At 51.2% G+C, this 18,683-nt stretch overlaps 1 protein-coding gene across 1 annotated transcript in view; it reads left to right on the plus strand.

Annotated features, from left to right (window-relative positions):
* Positions 1 to 18,683, plus strand: part of LOC112110541 (phosphatidylinositol 3-kinase regulatory subunit gamma) — a 311,516-nt gene that overhangs the window by 71,295 nt on the left and 221,538 nt on the right. The window contains exons 3-4 of the mRNA XM_026651964.2: positions 1,497 to 1,589; positions 2,277 to 2,354. Of these exons, the coding sequence (XP_026507749.1) occupies positions 1,497 to 1,589; positions 2,277 to 2,354 (171 nt within the window). The remainder of the gene's footprint in view (positions 1 to 1,496; positions 1,590 to 2,276; positions 2,355 to 18,683) is intronic.

The following is an 18,683-nucleotide window of genomic DNA, read 5'->3' on the forward strand; positions in this document are numbered from 1 at the left end:
AAAAAGGAGCTCGCAAGCAAAGTAGAGCGACAAACCAGGGGCCTACGCAGTGCACCCAATGACCAGGTGCAGGCATCATGCAGATTTTTAGGGCGAGAGGCTCCCCCCATAACAAATATAAACAAACAAACCCCAAGGCAAAGCTAGAACCAGCCTGCAGGCCCGGTGGCGGTGAGGAACGTTCGCAATACCACAGCTCCAGCACGGCTGCTGGGAAATTGGCATTGGTACCAAGGTGTAAGTAGCGTGCGTGAGGGGGGCAGGCCTTCCGTTCCCGTGAATGGAGGGGGAGGTGCCCTGCTGCTGGCCTGTTCCCATTTAATTCCGATTTTGAAGTTGCTGTGGGGGAGGGCAGAGGTAATATTCAGGGCCCATCACGTGCCGTCAAAACAGTAGTCATCCTGGCTGCTCTAAGTACAGTTTCAGCAAGTGGGGAAGAGTCCTTACCCGAATGGGGAACCAGAGTTATTGCTAGCACTTGGGCGGTTGCTGGGGAAAATCGTCCATTAACATTCGTTAGAACATAAGAACGGCCATCCTGGGTCAGACCAAAGGTCCATCTAGCCCAGTATCCTGTCTTCCGACAGTGGCCAGTGCCAGGTGCCCCACAGGGAATGAACAGAACAGGGAATCATCCAGTGATCCATCCCCTGTCACCCATTCCCAGCTTCTGGCTAACAGAGGCTAGGGAATTCAAAGGAATTCGTTTTGGTTGTGGCTTGGGCTGTCCTTAAAACAGATCCCAGCCTGGCTGTGTCCATCGGGGTGTGAAAAAACAGACACCCCAAGCGACGAAATCCCAGTGTAGACACAGCTGCGCCAACAGAAGAGTGCTTCTATCGGCAGCGCTAACGTTGTTCGGGGAGGTGGCGTTTCTCCTCTGTCAGGAAAACTCCTGTCGGCCTACGCTGTGGTTCCAGCGGAGCTATGCATAGCTATGCTGACGCGGTCTCTGTAGTGTAGACAGTGCCTGTGTTCGCTCGGCGCATACTGTGACTGTGTCCCTGTCCTGTGGTTAGAATGTGGGACTCTTAGGAGATGCCTGGGAGCTGCTCTCAGAGAGCAAATTCAAATTCCCCAGGACTAGCAGTCCCGCTGGAAACCTGATCCTGTGAGCTAGGGCCATCCAATCATGAAACAGACCGAGACCACGTGACCCGCGTGCCCAACCACAACAGCTTGCATGTTTGAATAATGACCCTGGAATTAACTGGAGCCAGTCCCTGGAGAATGGCTTCAAATGATGAATCTGAGACAATCTGTTGTTTGTTTGCGCACAATTAGCAAAGTGGGAAAGAGGAGAAATCCAGCTAATAAATGATTCTTTGCAAATTATATGCTTGGCTCATTATCACCCCCTACTTTCCAGGCACTGGCCCATCAGAGAGATTGAATACGCTATTTAACTGCGCCACAGCTGCCGTCCAGCCAAATTGCCTTGTTGACAAGCACTGAGATCCACTCTGCTAAATCATCCTTATTTGTCTCTCTCACAGGACCCGCTGGGCAGGCCGAAGTTGCAGAGTTAAGGCTCCCCGAACAAGCACCTCTGATTGTAATGAGACTCATTGAAGCTTTGGAAAAACAAGGTACGCCAGGCGTCTGTTTCCTTGGCCACCTCCATACATTTCTTCCAGTTGGGACAAATACATGCATTGGGCATGCGTATTCCATGTGTCATATGCACACTCCTTTCCTGCTGACGCGGCATGATGGACAGTCAGAAACAGGCCCCGTCCACACCGGGGACCAAAATCTAGATTTACACCAGTGCGCCTCCACTGACTTCAATGGAGCTATTGCAGATCTATGCCGGAGTGAGAGCAGGATTTGACTCCACTTTTAAACGAGGCTACAGCCTGACAATGACACAGACGGCAACCGTCCCGAGCACCATTCTGGAATCTGCAGCAACCACCTGCACAAGCCATGCTATGGAATTTCGAGGCTGGATTACCTATGGCGTAGCATTATCTAAAGTGAAACCATCCAAGTATTCACCCAACTCTGACACATGGTGGTGTAGTTCTGAGTCCATCCAGTAGAGGGCACTGTTCACTCATACGTTCTCACACACAACACAACACACACCTAAGGTTGCAGGCTGTTGATAGCAGAACAGAGACCCCAAAACAAGATGACCCTGGCGCTCTAATGCTGACCCCATCTGTGCGTCAGGCCTTTTGAGCAGATCTGAGTTAAAGCATGGTTTGTTTGCATGGTGCTTTGGAGGGAGAATTCTTGACTGATTTATTTTTTTCCTTTCCGTTTCAAAGGCATCGACAATGAGGCTCTTTACCGAGCCCCTCCCGGCTCCTTCAGCAACCCTGAGCTCAAACAAGCTCTTCTGACAGGTAAGCCACCGTCACGCTGTTCCCTCCTTCATCCCGATGGGCAGAGATGCTTCGTACCGGGTGTGTGCGAAGCTGGGAGAACCAGGGTCGCTCATTGCAGGAGCGCGTCCTGCGCATGAGCAGTGTGTCCATAAGCCACCTTTTCGTTTCCAGCACTGGGATCTAAGTTCTCACAATATCATTAGAAGAGTCCTAGAATGCCGTAATGAACTGTCTGTTGGGTATATGCCACCACTGCCCGCTACTGGCTAGAATCACAACTGCTTAGCGGTGTGTGTGTGTCCTAGGCCCTATACGGCTGAGGGCTAATGGAGATTTCCCTGTAGCTCAAATGCTACAGGCTTTTGCTTTTGGAGCAGGAAGATCTGAGTTGTGTCCCTGCTGTGGCTGGGAAGGTCTGAATGGCCGCGCTATGCAGCAGAGTGACTGCCGTGAAGTTCCTAAATGTCTATGGATTTTTGTTATAATGCCTTTCTATTTACATAGCATCTGTAAAGTGCAATTGTACACCACAGCAACGGCCTTGTGGCGCTCCGTGTTTGTTCCCCAGTAACGTTCATATCCAATGGGCTCAGTTTCAAAGTAAAAAGCTGGTTTTCCTGACAGCCAGCTCTGCATGTACGCGAGCCTCGGGGAGGCCATGGAACTGTAGATCCTGCTTGAAGAGGCTGTGTAGTGACGCTGTGGGACGGTCTGTCAGGACAGTGACGTGTTGTGATCTTGCTGATGGAAGCCATTGAAAAGGAAAGTGAAAATCAAAAGCGTGGGTATAGGCAGAAGAATGACTGTGTTACCAGGGCACCTTCTGAGTCAGATCAGCAGAGCCAATGCTAGGGTGATCAGATGTCCCGATTTTATAGGGACAGTCCCGATTTTTGGGGCTTTTTCTTATATAGGTACCTATTACCCCCTACCCCGTCCCGATTTTTCACACTTGCTGTCTGGTCATCCTAGCCAATGCAGATCTGGGACAGGGAGCTGGATTCTCTTCTGACTCATGCATCGTCTACAGAATGGTTAGGTGAGTTCCAGGTGCGGACTGCTTAATACCAGTGGTGACACACGAGTCGGACAGGGCCTAGTTTGACTCTCAGATCCCAGGCTGAAATTGTGTGGGAAACCCCAGGACACAGGGCCGGCTCCAGGCATCAGCCCAGCAAGCAGGTGCTTGGGGTGGCCAAGGGGAAGGGGCGGCACGTCGGGCTCTTCGGCGGCTCTTCGGCGGCGGGTCCCTCGGTCCCTCTCAGAGGGAAGGACCTGCCGCCGAAGAAGAAAGCGGCGTGGTGGAGCTGCTGCCGATCACGATCGTGGCTTTTCTTCTTTTTTTTTCTTTTTTTTTTGCCCCAGCAAAAACCCTGGAGCCGGCCCTGCCAGGACACACTGGGGAAATCTGTAAAATTCCCAGGTGTGTTGCATATTCCATGCATGTGTGGAATCATCATTAGTTTGAGTAACCCTCCAGGCATTGCACCACAGTGACAGTTTGGTAAAAGTCTTCAGCCCATGTGATATCTGAGGAGTCGGTCAGCGTCATTCTACCCATTCTGCAGCTGGGTAAGCGGAGGAGCAAAGAGGCCATGGCCTATATTTTCAAAAGTGGCCTCTCCTCTTGGATGCAGCTCCCAATTTTCAGCACCCCTGAAAATTAGGCCCTAGGTGTTGCCGGATAGGTACCAGAAAGGAGAGGACACGTGGAAATGTAGATGCAGATGGTGCAGTACTGAGGACTTAGGAAACCTGCGTTCAATTCCCTGCTCCGCCACAGCCTTCCTGTGTGGCCTTGGACAAGTCACTTAGTGTCGCTGTGCCTCAGTTCCGCCATCTGTACAATGGGGATAATACCCTGCCCTGCCTCCCAGGGGGTTGTGAGGATAAACCCATTAAAGGTTGAGAGGCTCTCAGACCCTGTGGCAGTGGTGCCCATAGAAGTACCTGAGAGAGCTTGATGTGCCTCGGAGTCCATGACCCGGGCAGGTGTAGGATGACCCAGAATTCCCACTGCTGGAGCTAGAGGAGCAGAAGTGACGGAAAACTTTTATTTTTGACAAAAAATGGCCTTTTTACCCCCTTTAAGCAAAAATCATCACCAGGAAAAAAAAGTGTTAAAAAAAAAATTATTTTTCTTAAACAAAACCAGAAAAACGATCCGTTCCCCCCACAAAGACTATGGAATATTTTCTCAACAGCCCTAGTCAGAACCACTAGCCCGTGCGCCCCCCCCCCCCCCCGATGCGTTTGATGCAGAGAGAGAAGGACGTTTCAAATAAAACCCTCCCAACCACTCTTCCTGTTCAGTGGGCAGGGTTGGGAGCCCAGATGGTTTTCCAGGGAGCAGCAGCGTGTGCCTCGCAGACCAGTTTGGGAACCAGAGGGGAGACGAGGCTGGGAGATGGTTACTTTTCTTCTTCTTTCTATATTTAGGGCCAGCTCCTTAGCTGGTGTAAATCAGCAGCGCTCTCTTGAAGCCGGTGCAGGAACCAGCGAAGGAACTGGCTCTTCCATTTATTTCCCTTGTTCTCTGTTCATTATTGTTTTCAGTAGTTTCTTAGGAGGGTTTTTAAGGTTAATTTTTAATTGATTTTTCTCCATATTTTTCAGTCGTCCCCCCCCAGAGCCCCAAACTTCCCGGCTGCTCTCTGAAGGGGGAGCAATCTCTGTCCCACCTCCAGCTCCCCTCCTCCTCATCCCTTGGGAAGCTGCACTGGCCCCTCGGTTCACCCCACACACGGGGTCTCTCGGTACAAGAAAGCACTAGCCGATGGCCCAGCAGCGCTGCAATGGAGAGGCTGGGGGAGGTTTGACTCCGGTTTGCCTTATCCTGAGGCCATGCTTAGAAGATCAAAGGCAAGGCAGGCTAGGTCCTAAAAACCGGGCTCGGCATCAAAGCTTTGAAAGATTAGGAGACTCCATGCGGACAGCGGATTTCCCCCCCAGATTGGATTGGCTGGGAATTTAGGGGGAATGGTTGGGTCTAACCCAAGTTGTAGGGCCCAGCACAGGCGTGATCGGGCGAAATCTGACACTTGGGTTATCCAGGAGCTCAGTCTCTTCTGGCCTTAGACCCTACGAAATCTCTTAAGGAAATACCGTCACCCCTGTTATCTGCACAGTGCCATAGCAGGCAGCATGGCACAGGTATAGACACAGCCGGGGTCCCTGCCCCAAGCAGAATGCCCAGATGACGGAGAAGGCCAGCGCCATGGCAAAATCTGGGAAAGAGGGAGAGAGCTGTAGGCAGTGGGTGGGCCTTGGGGGGGCGGTGGGGCGCCAGCAGTCCTGGGGTGATGCACACCCCATGCAGAGAGCCAACAGAAGGCCCCCGCCAGCCCCCATCGGTGCCAAGATTCCCCAGTGACACCAAGCTTCAGTATTGCAGAAGAGCTTGCCTTGGGCCCTGGGCGGGCAGGAGGGGGGATTTAATTCCATCCCTGGGGCCATTGAAGCCAGTGGGAGTTGACAATCCTTGCGTGGTGCCTTTAATTCAATTTGTTACTCTTTTTGGTGTCCCTAACCATAAAATACTTTCCTCCCCCTCAACCTAGCCCTTCCTGGGCAGATTTCCCAGCTGGGCCCGAGGCGTATTCCTCTTTCTTTTCTAAAAGAAAAGCCATATCCCCACTTGTCCATAGGGTGGCGCTGTGGTACCAGGCAGTGCCCAGCCGCTGGGCGATCAGCCCCACGGCTGAGGCTTGGGTGCTGCATCTTGAAAGCTCCCTTCCCTGGGTCTGTCTCCTCGCTGACCCTGTGCTCGTGGGGCGAGGTGACGCAGAGGCAGCGCCAGAGGTGGGGTGGGGTGGCCCCACCGCCCGGCTCCTGACATCCCAGGCCCGCGAGGAGCTGTCACGCCAGGCCGCGTTGCTATGGAGAAGGAGCTGATGGAAGAGCTATATAAAGCAACATGAGCTCATCGCTTTTTAGCCCAACCAGGAAGCAAGTCCGTAAAGGGTGGGGAGGCGTTTAAAAGACCTCACCAGCTGCAATGCGGCCTAGCAGGGGCAGAGGCGGGCACGGGCTTTGCCTGGAGGGGAGCAGCCTGGCTCCTGAACGGCGCTGGTGTGTGTGGCAGAGACGGGGGGACATAGAAAGTGCCCTGCCACGGGGAATTAAGATACCTTACTGCGCCTGGGGGCCAGCTCCCTCTGACCGCGTGCACGACGCTGCAGCTTAGCCGTGATGCTGTCGGGTCTCCATAGAGGAGGCCTGTGCGGGTATCCGCTCCCACAGCCATATGAAGGAGGTGGGGTTGGGGCGGCAGGGCTGTCTTTCTACAGGCGCCCAGACAATTCATTCTCCCACGTTCCCTGCTGTCTGCTGGAATCCAGGACGGAGGCTGTTCCTACCTGGCATAGACTTAGCTGCTGTGATAAGGGGGGGGCTCCCCTAGCCTGAACCCCGGGGGCTCGTTCTGCTTCAGAGCAGAAGCTCTGAGCTGAGCTTGGCCTGCTTGACACGCAGCTGGGCGAGCTCCGTGGGAAACCCAGGTGCTGCAGAGACTGTCGTTGGTACCGTTTGCCCCTCCGAGTCGTTATGCAAGTAGGGCCCCAATCTGGCACTAGGGGGCGCTGTGCCACTTAAAGACAATGACCCAAATGCCAAGGACCAGCAATAGCATCAACTATCAGACCCCACTTTAGACGGCAGGTTGGCCTTGGTGTTCAGACCAGATTCCAGCTTTGGTGAGTCCATTCTGCCCTCCTATAGCTTGGTTGGATGCAGCATTTTTCCCTCCCCCACCCCCCCATCCTAGACTGGTGTGTTGTATAGCTGGGTGTCTATTAAACCACCCAAAGGTGGCTGCATCTCAGTGCTGGGTTCAGTGATCCTTATCTAGACTCTTATGGCAACAGACGTTGTTATATTATAAACCACACCTCCCTGGTGCCCTCCCCCTCTTCCCGCCCCCCATAACTTCCTTGACTATCAACGAGGGTGGTGTTACTGATATTCTAGAGCAGTGGTCCCCAACCTTTTCCGGGTGGCGGGCGCCGGACAACGAGCCACCGAGGACCATGGCCGGCGGACAAGCATCCGCCGAAATGCCGCCAAGAAGCAGCAACATCAAGCGGCATTTCGGCGGCAACGCCTCTTGATGACACCGCTTTTCGGCGGCATTTCGGCAGATGCTTGTCCGCCGGCCAGTACGCGAACGCATATAGATGCCCCAGCGGGCACCATGGCACCTGCTGGTACTGCATTGGGGAGCACCGTTCTAGAGTGTTGATTTTATGAAGCACGGATGGATCCCCGTGGCTGGGGGACAGGGTAGGGCGTGGGAAATGACCCAGTCCCTGCCACAGAGGACGTGCCATCTAAAAACCTGATCCCTGCAGAATAGGGATCAAGTGGGAAATAAATCCCGCATTCAGGAAAGCACTTTAGCTTGTGCCAAATATTAAGCGTGTACTTAAATCCTATTGATTTCAATGGGACTTGAGCGTGGGCTTAAGGTTAAGCGATTTAATAGCACTTCCAAAATTTGTTAGCATTAACTGTAGTAATCTGGAATATTCTTGGAACATACGCTTTCATGGGTGAATACCCACTTCGTCAGATGTCATGCATCTGACGAAGTGGGTATTCACCCACGAAAGCGTATGCTCCAATACATCTGTTAGTCTGCCACAGGACTCTCTGTTGCTTTTTACAGATCCAGACTAACACGGCTACCCCTCTGATACTTGGAATATTCTTGTTCGTCATATAAAGGTCCAATTCCTCCTTGAATCGTGCTAAATGTTTGGCCTCAACAGCATCCTGTGGCAGTGAGTTCCCACAGTCTAATCACACTTTGTGTGAAAAAGTGATTCCTTGCATCTGCGTCTGGCAGTCAGGGGCCGGAGTCCAGGGGCCTAGGTTGGAGGGGGTCAGAACTGGGGTCCGAGTCATAGAGCTGTAGCCTGAGTTTGGGACTGGGGTCAGGGTCTTTGTACTAATTCCAGGGGGCAGGGATGGAGGGAACAGTTCAAGGGCCCAAGCCTGGGTCCATTGCCAGAGTCAGAGTTCAAGTGCCAAATCCTTGGGTAAAAGCCAGAGGCCAAGTACCAAAACCAGGGATCGGGACTGGAGCTCATGGGCAGAAGCCAAGGATCTGAGCTGGGGTTGGGAGGCTGAGTGAGGCCAAGTTGCAGATCAGTCACTACTGCTGGTAGGGGGCCCACCTCATTGCAGGGACCCTTCCTGGAACTGCTCCTTAAATAGGGTGCCTGGACCAATCAGGGGCCACGAGGGACGCTGTCAGTCCAGCCTTCTGAGGCGGGACTTCCTGTGCTGTTTAGCTCCACAGGGTCTGGGATAATGCATGCAGCCTTACCATGGCTGCTGGGGAGCAGCGTGGCGGTGTGGGCGCTCCTGCAGACGTGGGTTCTAGTCCTGTCCCCGCGGAGCCTCACAGTCTATTTTGAATTTGACACCTTGTCATTTGATGGACTGATCCCAGATGCTCCCAGACTGGGAGCCCAGAAGTTCCCTATCCACCTTCTCTAGCAGGAGCATGTCACTCTTCCGCTGGCCAGCCGTGCGGTCCATACACAGCTAGCCTCTCCTCTCCGCTCCAAGCGTTAAGGACTGAGATAGATTTTCAAGAGAGACGGCGGCATTTGGCAGGGATGGGGGTGAGTTTGTGTGCGTGCTTCTCGGGACTCAAATCTTATATACCCAACGGTCTTGGGCTGCGACACCTTTGTCTCCAGTGAGATGTTTGCACCAAATCATTCCCTTCCCCTGCCCCCCATTAAGAGCCTTTCTCTCCCCATCCTAATTGTACCGCGTCACCGAACCGGCCGTCTCCACTTGGCTCTGGAAACAAAGCCGCTGGTTTAGAAAGCCGGCCAGCGCAGGCTCTGCGTTCTCTGCCCACTCCTCGTAGCTTGCTGCTGATTGGAAATGGCTTTCTAAAGAGAGCTCGCCCGGCAGCAAGGGGGGAAAATACATCGCAGGTTAGCCTGTTTTCTTTTCACACCCAGCCCTGTCAGTCGCCAGCACGCACCAGGTGCAGTGATTATGGCTCTGCATGACTCATGTGAACTCCTTCCACCTATGAGTTTGGCCGTTTGACGGGGAAGGGTTAGGGGTGCCTGATATAATTGTGGGTCTCTTTGGTTGGATTCTGCTCCCGCTTGCTGGCCTAGCTGATCTCTGCCAAGTTCCTGCTTCCTGCAACTAGCTGCCCTTAATAAAGGGCTTTTTGTGTTGTTTTTTAAATAACACAACTGTGCTGGGGTTTGAACAGTCATGGAACCGTGTAGATTTCAGTGGCTGCTGGCTGAGCCGACACCAGGACTGTCAGAAAACTCTTCCCTACCCCAAACTTTGGATCAACGAAACTTGGATCCACACCAAACCCCTTCTCCCCCGCCCCTCCGGTTTGCGTCTCTGAGCTAAAGGACTGCAGCCCTGGATTTCTGTGGTGCAACGATCTGATTGTGATTAGTGTATTCTGATAGCTAGTGCAGTGGATGTATGTGTCCCTGCTTAGACCACGGAATTAAAAAAGCAGAAAAAATGGGGGTTTTTCTTGATTGTGTCTTTAGAAGAAAGCATGCTGATGAACCATGTTTTAGCTCTCTCTTGATTTGGAGAGAGAGGCTGGTCTTGTGGTTAAGGCCCTGGACTGGGAGTCAAGAAATCTGGATCCAATTTTCTGCTCTGCTACAGAATCCCTATGGGGCCTTGGGGGTGTTACTTAGTGTCTACATTGCCCACCAAACCCAGGTTCTGACTCAGGTTTGAGCCCAACCCCCCTTCTGTCTGCACACAAATCAGCCTGACTCAGATCAACAAGCACCTAGGATCCTGCCAGGGCGTGGGTCAGAGCCCAAGTCCTGCTGGGACCTGGGTCCAAACCATGTCATTTTGCCGTGTGGACGCAGCTCAAGATGCAAACCCGCGTCAGAAGGTCTGCATAGTGCAGTGTGGATGCGTTAGCCTGGCTGTGAGACCTGGATCCTGCGATTGTAAACCCAGGTTTACAGTGCAGTGTGGATGCTCAAGCATGGGCTTTGGAAACACCACGTCCACAAGCCCGGGTCCCACCGACCCGCTGTACAATGCAGTGTAGACTCTACACTGGGCCGCGGTTACCCACATGTAAAATGGAGATCGCGATCTCTGCCTGTTTAGACTGTGAGGGCCTGTCTCTGACTGTGTGTTTGAACAGCACCTCGCTCAGTGGCCGCAGTGTTCCTAATCGGGAACTCTAGGCTGGGCTGTAAAACGATTAACATTAACAGCAAGAGTAAAGCCCTGCTCTGGCAGATTGTTACCATGTGCACTTGTCTCTTCACCCAGGCAGGAAAATAGCCCTTCTTATAATAACCCCTTGGTAGCCATAGATCCCAGAGCACTTTGGGGTCCCTGTTGTACCCTCGGGAAACAGCAGTGCAGAATGCAGGCGAGTGAACTGCCTGAGTTGGGGGTCACTTCAGAGGGACTTCACTGGCATGACAAGCAATAAAACTGCTAGTCAAAGCCAGACGCGCCCCCAGGATCTGCTAGAGGTGGTGACAACTCACCTAGGGTGACCAGACAGCAAATGTGAAAAATCGGGACAAGGGGTGGGGGGTAATAGGAGCCTATATAAGAAAAAGACCCAAAAATCGGGATTGTCCCTATAAAATCGGGACATCTGGTCACCCTAAACTCACCCCAGACAGGGTGACACTATGTTTGGGATCGGGTCCCCTGGCCCATTGGTCAGCAGTGTCCGGACATTCCAGCTTGTTCTGTAGCATGAGGCCGTCTCTCTCCAGTCTCCCAGGGTCAGGCAGAGATTTTCCTCTTTGCTGTTCAAGGCGAGGTCACTTGTGATCCCTGAGAGTTTGAGGAAACCCATGTCTTGCACTCAGGAGAGTGGAGTAGAATGCGCCCCTCTGCCTCCCCCTCTCCTCTGTCCTGCTGGCTGCCCTGCGGCCTCTCTCTGAGTGTAGCTCACGCAGCAAATCAGGCGCAGAGCTGGGAAGAGAAGCCACCGCTGAGCCTTGGCCCTGCGATCCATCCACTGAATAGTGCAGCTGGGCCCCGGCCCTGTGCTCCGTCCACGGGAGACCACAGCTGCCCTCTGTGATAATCCACAGCCCTGTTGCACAGCTGTGTTGGAATGCGGCACTTTTGGTAGCCCAGACAGGACTGCAGTGTGCGTCGAGTGAATCTCCTGGCGAGGCTGAAACCAGGCTCGAGAGGCTGGTGTCTGGACCTGGCGGAGGGAAGCCACGCTAGATTCACGCCCCGTTTGGGTGGACGTCGTCCTCGTTGCCACAGTTGCCAGGAGGGGAAATGCCTCGTTCCCCCAGTGAAAGGGACTTCAATCTATCAGCTGATCCAGGGCCAGTCGTCATCTGCAAGTCCTGGAAACTCTGCTGCCCGAACACTGGGCTGGCTCTGATCCCGTGCCCATCACGGTAGTTTCTGTTCTGGGCTGGCTCGCTTCTTGTGATTTACAGTCCCGATCACATTACAGATCCCTCTGACAAGAAGCCGGCTCCTCCCCTGCACCGTTATTTCTTTTGCAATCTTTGCGGCGAGGGTGACTCACGATGCCTCTTGTGTCAGTGGGAGGAGGTGGGGGTGTGAGTCGCCGGATGGGGCCACCGAGGTCTATAAAGGCTTTGGAGCTATTCATGCCCTCGTGCTGGAGCAGGGGAACCAGCAGAAAACCAGACTGAGCCTGCTGGGAAAAGTGAAGCCTGTTCCGAGTGAGTCAGACTTTCCAGAGGAAGCTGAATATAGCCATAAAATCCGATTGGATCCTGCAGGTTGAAAGGCTGGCTGGCTCTGCCTCTCGGGAGCACAGCAGGGCCCCGCTCCGGCAGCATTCTGTCCGGTTAATTGTATGAAATACCACCTCCCACGAAACTCCCACGCCACGTGCCCATCTTTCCTCTGCAGGTTGCAATCAGCACATAGGCGAGTAAGTGCTGCTATGAGCCCGCGTAGCGAGCTGCATTTCCAGAGGCAGGATCTGGGTCCTTTCTAAGCCCACCCCCTCTTGATCCCAAAACTCTGCCATGTTTCATCCCTGGGGGGTGGGGTCCATTAGGTAGGAAGCCCCCCACCCCCGGAAGTGGTTTGCACTACCTGTTGCAAAGCCGATTTTCACAGCGCCTGCAAACCAAGACGTAGCAGGATTTTAGTATCAGAGGGTAGTCGTGTTAGTCTGTATCCTGTTTCTGTCATTTTCACTCCATGCATCTGGAGAAATGGGTTTTTTACTCTCGAAAGTTTCTGCCCAAATAAATCTGTTAGTCTTTAAGGTGCCACCGGACTCCTCGGGATTTTAGGGACCTCACGTTCAATCACTCTTGCAGCCTATTCCTCTCCCTCCTGGGAAATAATGATTTTCTGCTTGGGACTTTAGGGTGGGAAAAGCAACGGGTGCCAACGGATTCTTAGCAAACACAGCTCCATTTGGCACTGAGCTGGTGAGAGTGTTGCATCCTGGGAAGCGGGACATGAGGATTGGCGGGGGGGGGGAACTTTGCCCTTCCCTGGTGCCTTTGATTGTCTCCACCCACTTTTCCAATCAATAAATAATTTAGCTCAGCAATCCCTGTGCGCATCAAGTCAATGGTGTTTATCTTTGGCTCGCCAATGGGGAAACGGAGGCACGGAGAAGCAGTGACTTGCTGGAGGTGGACCTAACAAGCCGGGAGTAGAACCCAGAACTCCAGATGGTCAGACAAGGGGGGATTTTTTCACTGAAAATTTCAACTTTTCATTGAAAACGGAAACGGTTTCAATATTTGACAAACGACAGCCAAAAAATGTGGCCAAAAACCACTGGGGGGAAAAAATTGGTTTTGGGGCTGAACATTTCCTGGATTCAGTTTTGCATAACCGTGCTGTGAAATGGGCATAATTGTGCTGACTTATTTTTGCAACTCCTGCTGTGAAGGGCTGGATAAATGCGAAGGATCATAACCAGTTCTAACACGGGGATTTTGCCTAAACTCCAAACTTACCTACCGGGCATTAGACTCTTAATGGGAGTGACATTTTTTTCCTTTTTCGGGCGGTGTCAATTTGTACTTCAGTGGCACACGGCAGCTAAATGGATCTGTCGTCATGTCACTTTCCTCCCCTTGAAATATCCCCCTGAAAGGGGATAATCTTCTTGCAATTGGGTTTCATTTAAACGCCTTGCTTCGTGATTTCCCATTGTCTTTGATGTGAGTGGAGCCGCTCAACCAATCACGGAAGATTATGGGTCTTCAGCCGAGATGGCTGCTGAACGGGTTTGTAAAATAATTTGGCCTGTCACAACGGCAAGGCAAACTTTCGGATTGCTGTCATCAACCGCTTATGGCAATTACTCCCTACAATAGGCAGCTAATGCATCTCCACAACAGGCAGCAGGAGGGAAAGCGGAGCGCTTGGAGTTAATTCTCCAGTGAGGTAGGGGTTGGTTGTGTGAATGGTGGAGTCCAAAGCGTTTTAGAAAGGATGTTGAATAGGACTATTTCTCGCATTGAGTTTAGAGGTAGGATGCATGTACCGCGTCAGAGAGCTACCTCTGTCCCTCTGTCAGCCTTTCATAATTAACGAGAGACATTGGCATTTAAATTATAGATGTTCAAAATGGGTACACGGTTCCATCCTATAATGTAATGACCCTCTAGCCAGCTAGTACTTCATGCTTCAAGATGAGCACTCAAAACTTCATGGAAGCCAGTAGGGACAGCTGGGAAAAGTGAAGCCTGTTCCGAGTGAGTCAGACTTTCCAGAGGAAGCTGAATATAGCCATAAAATCCGATTGGGCCCTCCTCGTGCAAAATCACTGCTTGTGCTAAAGGAGACTCTTCTGTGGTTAGCGGTACAGAGCCTATGAAACACAGTTGAGTTGGTCTGGTCCCCTCCAGTAGGAGTCAGTGGAGCACATGCAAAGTTAGCAATACAACATGGTTGGAGTTGGTCAGCATTTTTTGATGGACATATTTTCACATCGGCAACCCCGGTTTCGTCAAAAATCGACGTTTTCCAGAAGAAATGGTTTCTGTTTGCCGATCGGGGAAGTGGAAATGAAAAATAGCATTTGGAATCCTCAGTTCAAAATGAAATGAAAAATTTCACTTCGTTTTGACTTAAATTGTCATTTTTGTTTCAGTTTTTGGAAACTGAAATATTTTGGATTTTTCTTTTCGATGTTTGTATTCCCCACCCCGTTTTCACACAGAAAAGAGGAGCGAGAAAAGGTTTTTTGGTTTTTGTTTAAAATTGAGGAAAAACCCACTTTCTCAGCCTTTTTTTTTTTACTATTTTCCAACTGGAAAAAGTTGATGCCATTTGAAGTCAAAGTGAAGGAAAAGTTGCTATTCCCAAACTAAATGACAACGTTAATTTTGAAAGCTCCTTTTGGAAAGAAAGGAAAGGGAATTTTTTCATTGAAATTCCCTGGGGGAAACCAAAAGCTTTTTGACTGAAGATTGTAGAATGGGCATTTTCCTTGAACAAGAGCTCTGGGTAAGCTTGAAAGCTTCTCTCTCACCGGCGGAGGTTGGTCCAATAAAAGATATTACCTCCCCCACCTTGTCTCTCTAGTATCCTGGGGCCGATACGGCTACAGCTCTGCATACATTTTCCAAGCAGCTGTAATGACAGTAATGGAAAGCTACTTGGAGCAGCCAATGCTGGATTTAACTGAATAGTTCAACACTTTTTTTTTGTTTACAAAGATTTACTAAATAAAAAGGGGAAGGGAAACTGAGAAGAGGGATGGTGCAGCACTTAAGCCAGTAGCCTAGGTATTGGGACACACCCTGCTCCATCACAGACTCCCTGTGTCACCTTGATCAAGTCCCTTAGACTCTTTGTGCCTCAGTTTCCTCCTCTGTAAAATGGGACTGATAGCACTGCCCTGCCTCATAGCAGTGTTACGTTAGAGATTGTTCGGATACCACGGTAATGCGGGCCACAGAGATACCTAAAAAAAAGAGAGGGTCCCCTCTTTTACATCGCTGTTCATACAAGAATGGCCAAACACTTTACAAAGGTGATTGATCTCCATTATCCCCATTTTACAGATGGAGCAACGGAGGCACTTATCAAGGCTGTGACTTACTCAAGGTCACACAGCAAATCACGGGCAGTCAGGGACTGTCCAATCCAAATTCTCACTTATGTGTGTTGTCACCACTAGACCAGAGGTTTTCAAGCTTTTTTTCATTTGCAGACCCCTAAAACATCTTGAATGGAGGTGCGGACCCCTTTGGAAATCTTAAACCTAGTCTATGGACTCCCAGGGGTCTGCGGGCCACAGGACGCAAACCACTGTTCTATGGTAATGACATTTCATGGGCTCTGTAGACTACACTGCCTCCATGTTGGGTCATGCAATGGAACTTCCAACGCTCTGCTCCATCCTCACTGCGAGGGGTTGGGAGCATCTTTAGTCTTCTGCATTTGGATGGGAGCAGGGCTTGTGTTCCTATGGCTCAAAGATGATGTATGGACGAAACAAGCAGCAGAACGTTCGTCGGTCGAATGGTTGAGCCAGAACAACAGAGGACCATATTTCCCATCCCTCGGAGAGTTTGTCAAACCTTACAGCAGATGTTGTTGGCTTTTCGGAAGCTAGCACCATGCCGGAGAACGCTGGTGTTCCAGTACCTGTTTGCATGTGTGTGGAACGCTTCTAAAACCAGGTGTGTCCACACACAAGTGCCCCAGATGTCACACAGGGTGTTTCCACCTCTGGTGCAATTGCACCTGCTCTGAGCAGGTCTTGCAAAGGCCTTCTCCCGCTGTAGTCAGTGCCGACCTTATCAGTGCTAGTGCAGACTGGGGGTTTGCAGCTGCAGCAGGTCAACTGGTCCTTCCATGGCACTCCCACAATGCTTAGGAAGGATGGTCCTTCGTATGCTAATCTAGCTCTCTGGTTACCTGGATTCAAACCCTTGCTCTGCTGCAGATTTTCTGCCCGACCGTAGGCAAGCTGCTTTCTGTTCCTCAGTTCCCCATGCTGGGTGTGATCAATGCCTGGCTAGGTGACGTCCAAGCATACCATTGGTGTAGCAGGTAGCAGCCTGGGTGTGGTTTGTCTGTTGCAGTACTCAACCCCACACGCCCAGTGCAGCTTGAGGTGAACCAGGGCTGTTATGGTTTCTCGCCTGGTTGGCCTCCATCCTGTTTATGCAGCATCACTGACTTGCAGCGGAGCTTTGGGTTTGGCTCTGAACGTTCATGTGCTGTGTCGTTCTTATTTATGGCACGGTCATGCCCACTAGCCGCTCCTGGAACCCAGAGGAACACGCAGCCTCCAATTCAAAGCACATACAAGTTTGTGGGTTTGGCGTTTTGGTAAAGATTTTATTTATTTCAGGATATCTCGGGTCATTTACAATAAGACAGTACAACTTGAGCCGTATAGATACATATCTTGATTCACAGTATTCATAGAATCTCAGGGTTGGAAGGGACCTCAGGAGGTCATCTAGTCCAACCCCCTGCTCAAAGCAGGACCAATCCCCAACTAAATCAATTTTAAGAACATATTGTATATTGAGCATATATTGTTATATCATTACCCTTTCCCTTCCTCCACAAAATTATTTAAATGCCATCTTAACATGATCTATCTCTTTATCTGACTTTTTTTTTTTTAAAGAGGGGGGCAGCTGTATGTTTTTGGGCAGGGGAAAGTCTCAGGAGAATAGAAAGAAAGAAAAACTAGAGGAGAATGGGGATGGTATTCAATTACTGCCCTCTGTGTGTCTATCTCCTTCTTGACTTTTTTATCGGTTTACTGGGTCAATATCAAAGCCTCTCAATGATTCTCGTATTTCTCTCGTATTGTTTTCCTGCGCAAGGCAGACTAGTATCCATTTGTGTGTGTCTGGGTTTATCTGGCACCGTTCTCACAAACAAATGTTCACGATTGGATATTGTATAAATATTCCCCCTACTCCCCCGTGATCGACGGTAGGAATTGTTGCCTGAGTCTGCAAATTTAAAATTGCTTGTTGCCGGGGTTTTGCTAGAAGGGATAAGAGGAGGAGGAACATCCATATTCCCGGCTTGAATCATTTAAGCTCATGCAACTTGCAAATGCGTCTCTTCTCCTTCTCCCAGGGGCAGAACCGCAGAGCTGCTTTTCCCACGTGTGTTGCGAGGATAGATCTATGGAGAAACGCTGTTAGGAAAGACCCTTGAGTTTCTTATTACTCCTGGGCCTGAGCCGAAGTCCACCTAGAGCGGCTTTCCATTGAACGTAATGGGCTTGGGATCAAGCCCCGAAGTCCTGGTGTCACAAAAGGATGAATTAATAAGCGGAGGAACTTTGGCCTGAATCCACAGCCCCCGTTCTTTTCTCCCCCTCTTCAACGCAGCCCAGTGGAGCCTGGGGTACTGATTTCCCGTCAGTCCCTGCTGTCAGCTGCCCATCACTGCCCTGACCTCAGTCCCATCTGTGGCTTTTTATACAGGCCTGGCCTTGTCCTGTCATTTGGTTGGGGCCTGCTGATTGGCTGGAAGTGATGTCATTCTGCCCAGGGAGTCGATAAGCAATTAGAGCTATAGATTTTGCACTAAGAGTAGGGAGCCGCACGCGGCTGCTTAAGGTGGTTTTTATGATGAGAATTTACTCGGCCGTTCCCTTACATGGACAGATGCATCTGTCAGGGGTCGAAAGCACTTTCTCAACGGAGAGGGAAGCTTCTCCACCTTGCCTGAAGCAGCTGGGGCCAGAGCCGCCGCTGCTCAGTGCCTCAGGAAGAAAAGCGGCAAACGAAGTCTTAGGAACCCACCTCTTCTTCCTAGAGCTGAGCCCGAAGTTCCAAACGCCCCAAACCTTGGGGGGCGGCTTGCCATCCCATTGTCAGTTTTGCAAATGGTTCCTGTCTTTGCAGTGACCCAAAGCTGAAGCCCACCCCCGAGAACCGTGGGGTGACCAGAATCTTTATCTGAAGGGCTAGAGCTCCATCTCTATTCCTTATTATTATTAAGATCAAGGGGCTGTTGTGCTGGGGGCTGTACGTACACACAGCCAGAGCCAGTCCCTGCCCCAAAGGGCTTGCAGTCCAGACAAGACAGACACGCAGGCTGGGAGAAAGGAAGGATTCATAGCCTCGGTTTTACAGACGGGAAACCGAGTCACAGACAGATGAAGAGACTAGCCCAAAGAGTCTGTGGTAGAGCTGGGGATTGAACCCTCATCTCCCATGTCCCAGCACAGGGATCTGTTTTGCAAAGCCAGCTTGATCTCTGGGCACTTCCCTTGTCCCTGTTTGTGCTGGTTTGCTGGGTGATATTCTTCTCAAAAGCAGGGCCGGCTCTGGCTTTTTGGCCGCCCCAAGCAAAAAAAACGGGGCGGCCAGAACGGCAAAGCAAAAAAACAAAAAA

This window comes from Terrapene carolina, unplaced genomic scaffold (assembly GCF_002925995.2).
Source record: "Terrapene carolina triunguis isolate 2854851 unplaced genomic scaffold, T_m_triunguis-2.0 Scaffold110, whole genome shotgun sequence".
NCBI lineage: Eukaryota > Metazoa > Chordata > Testudines > Emydidae > Terrapene > Terrapene triunguis.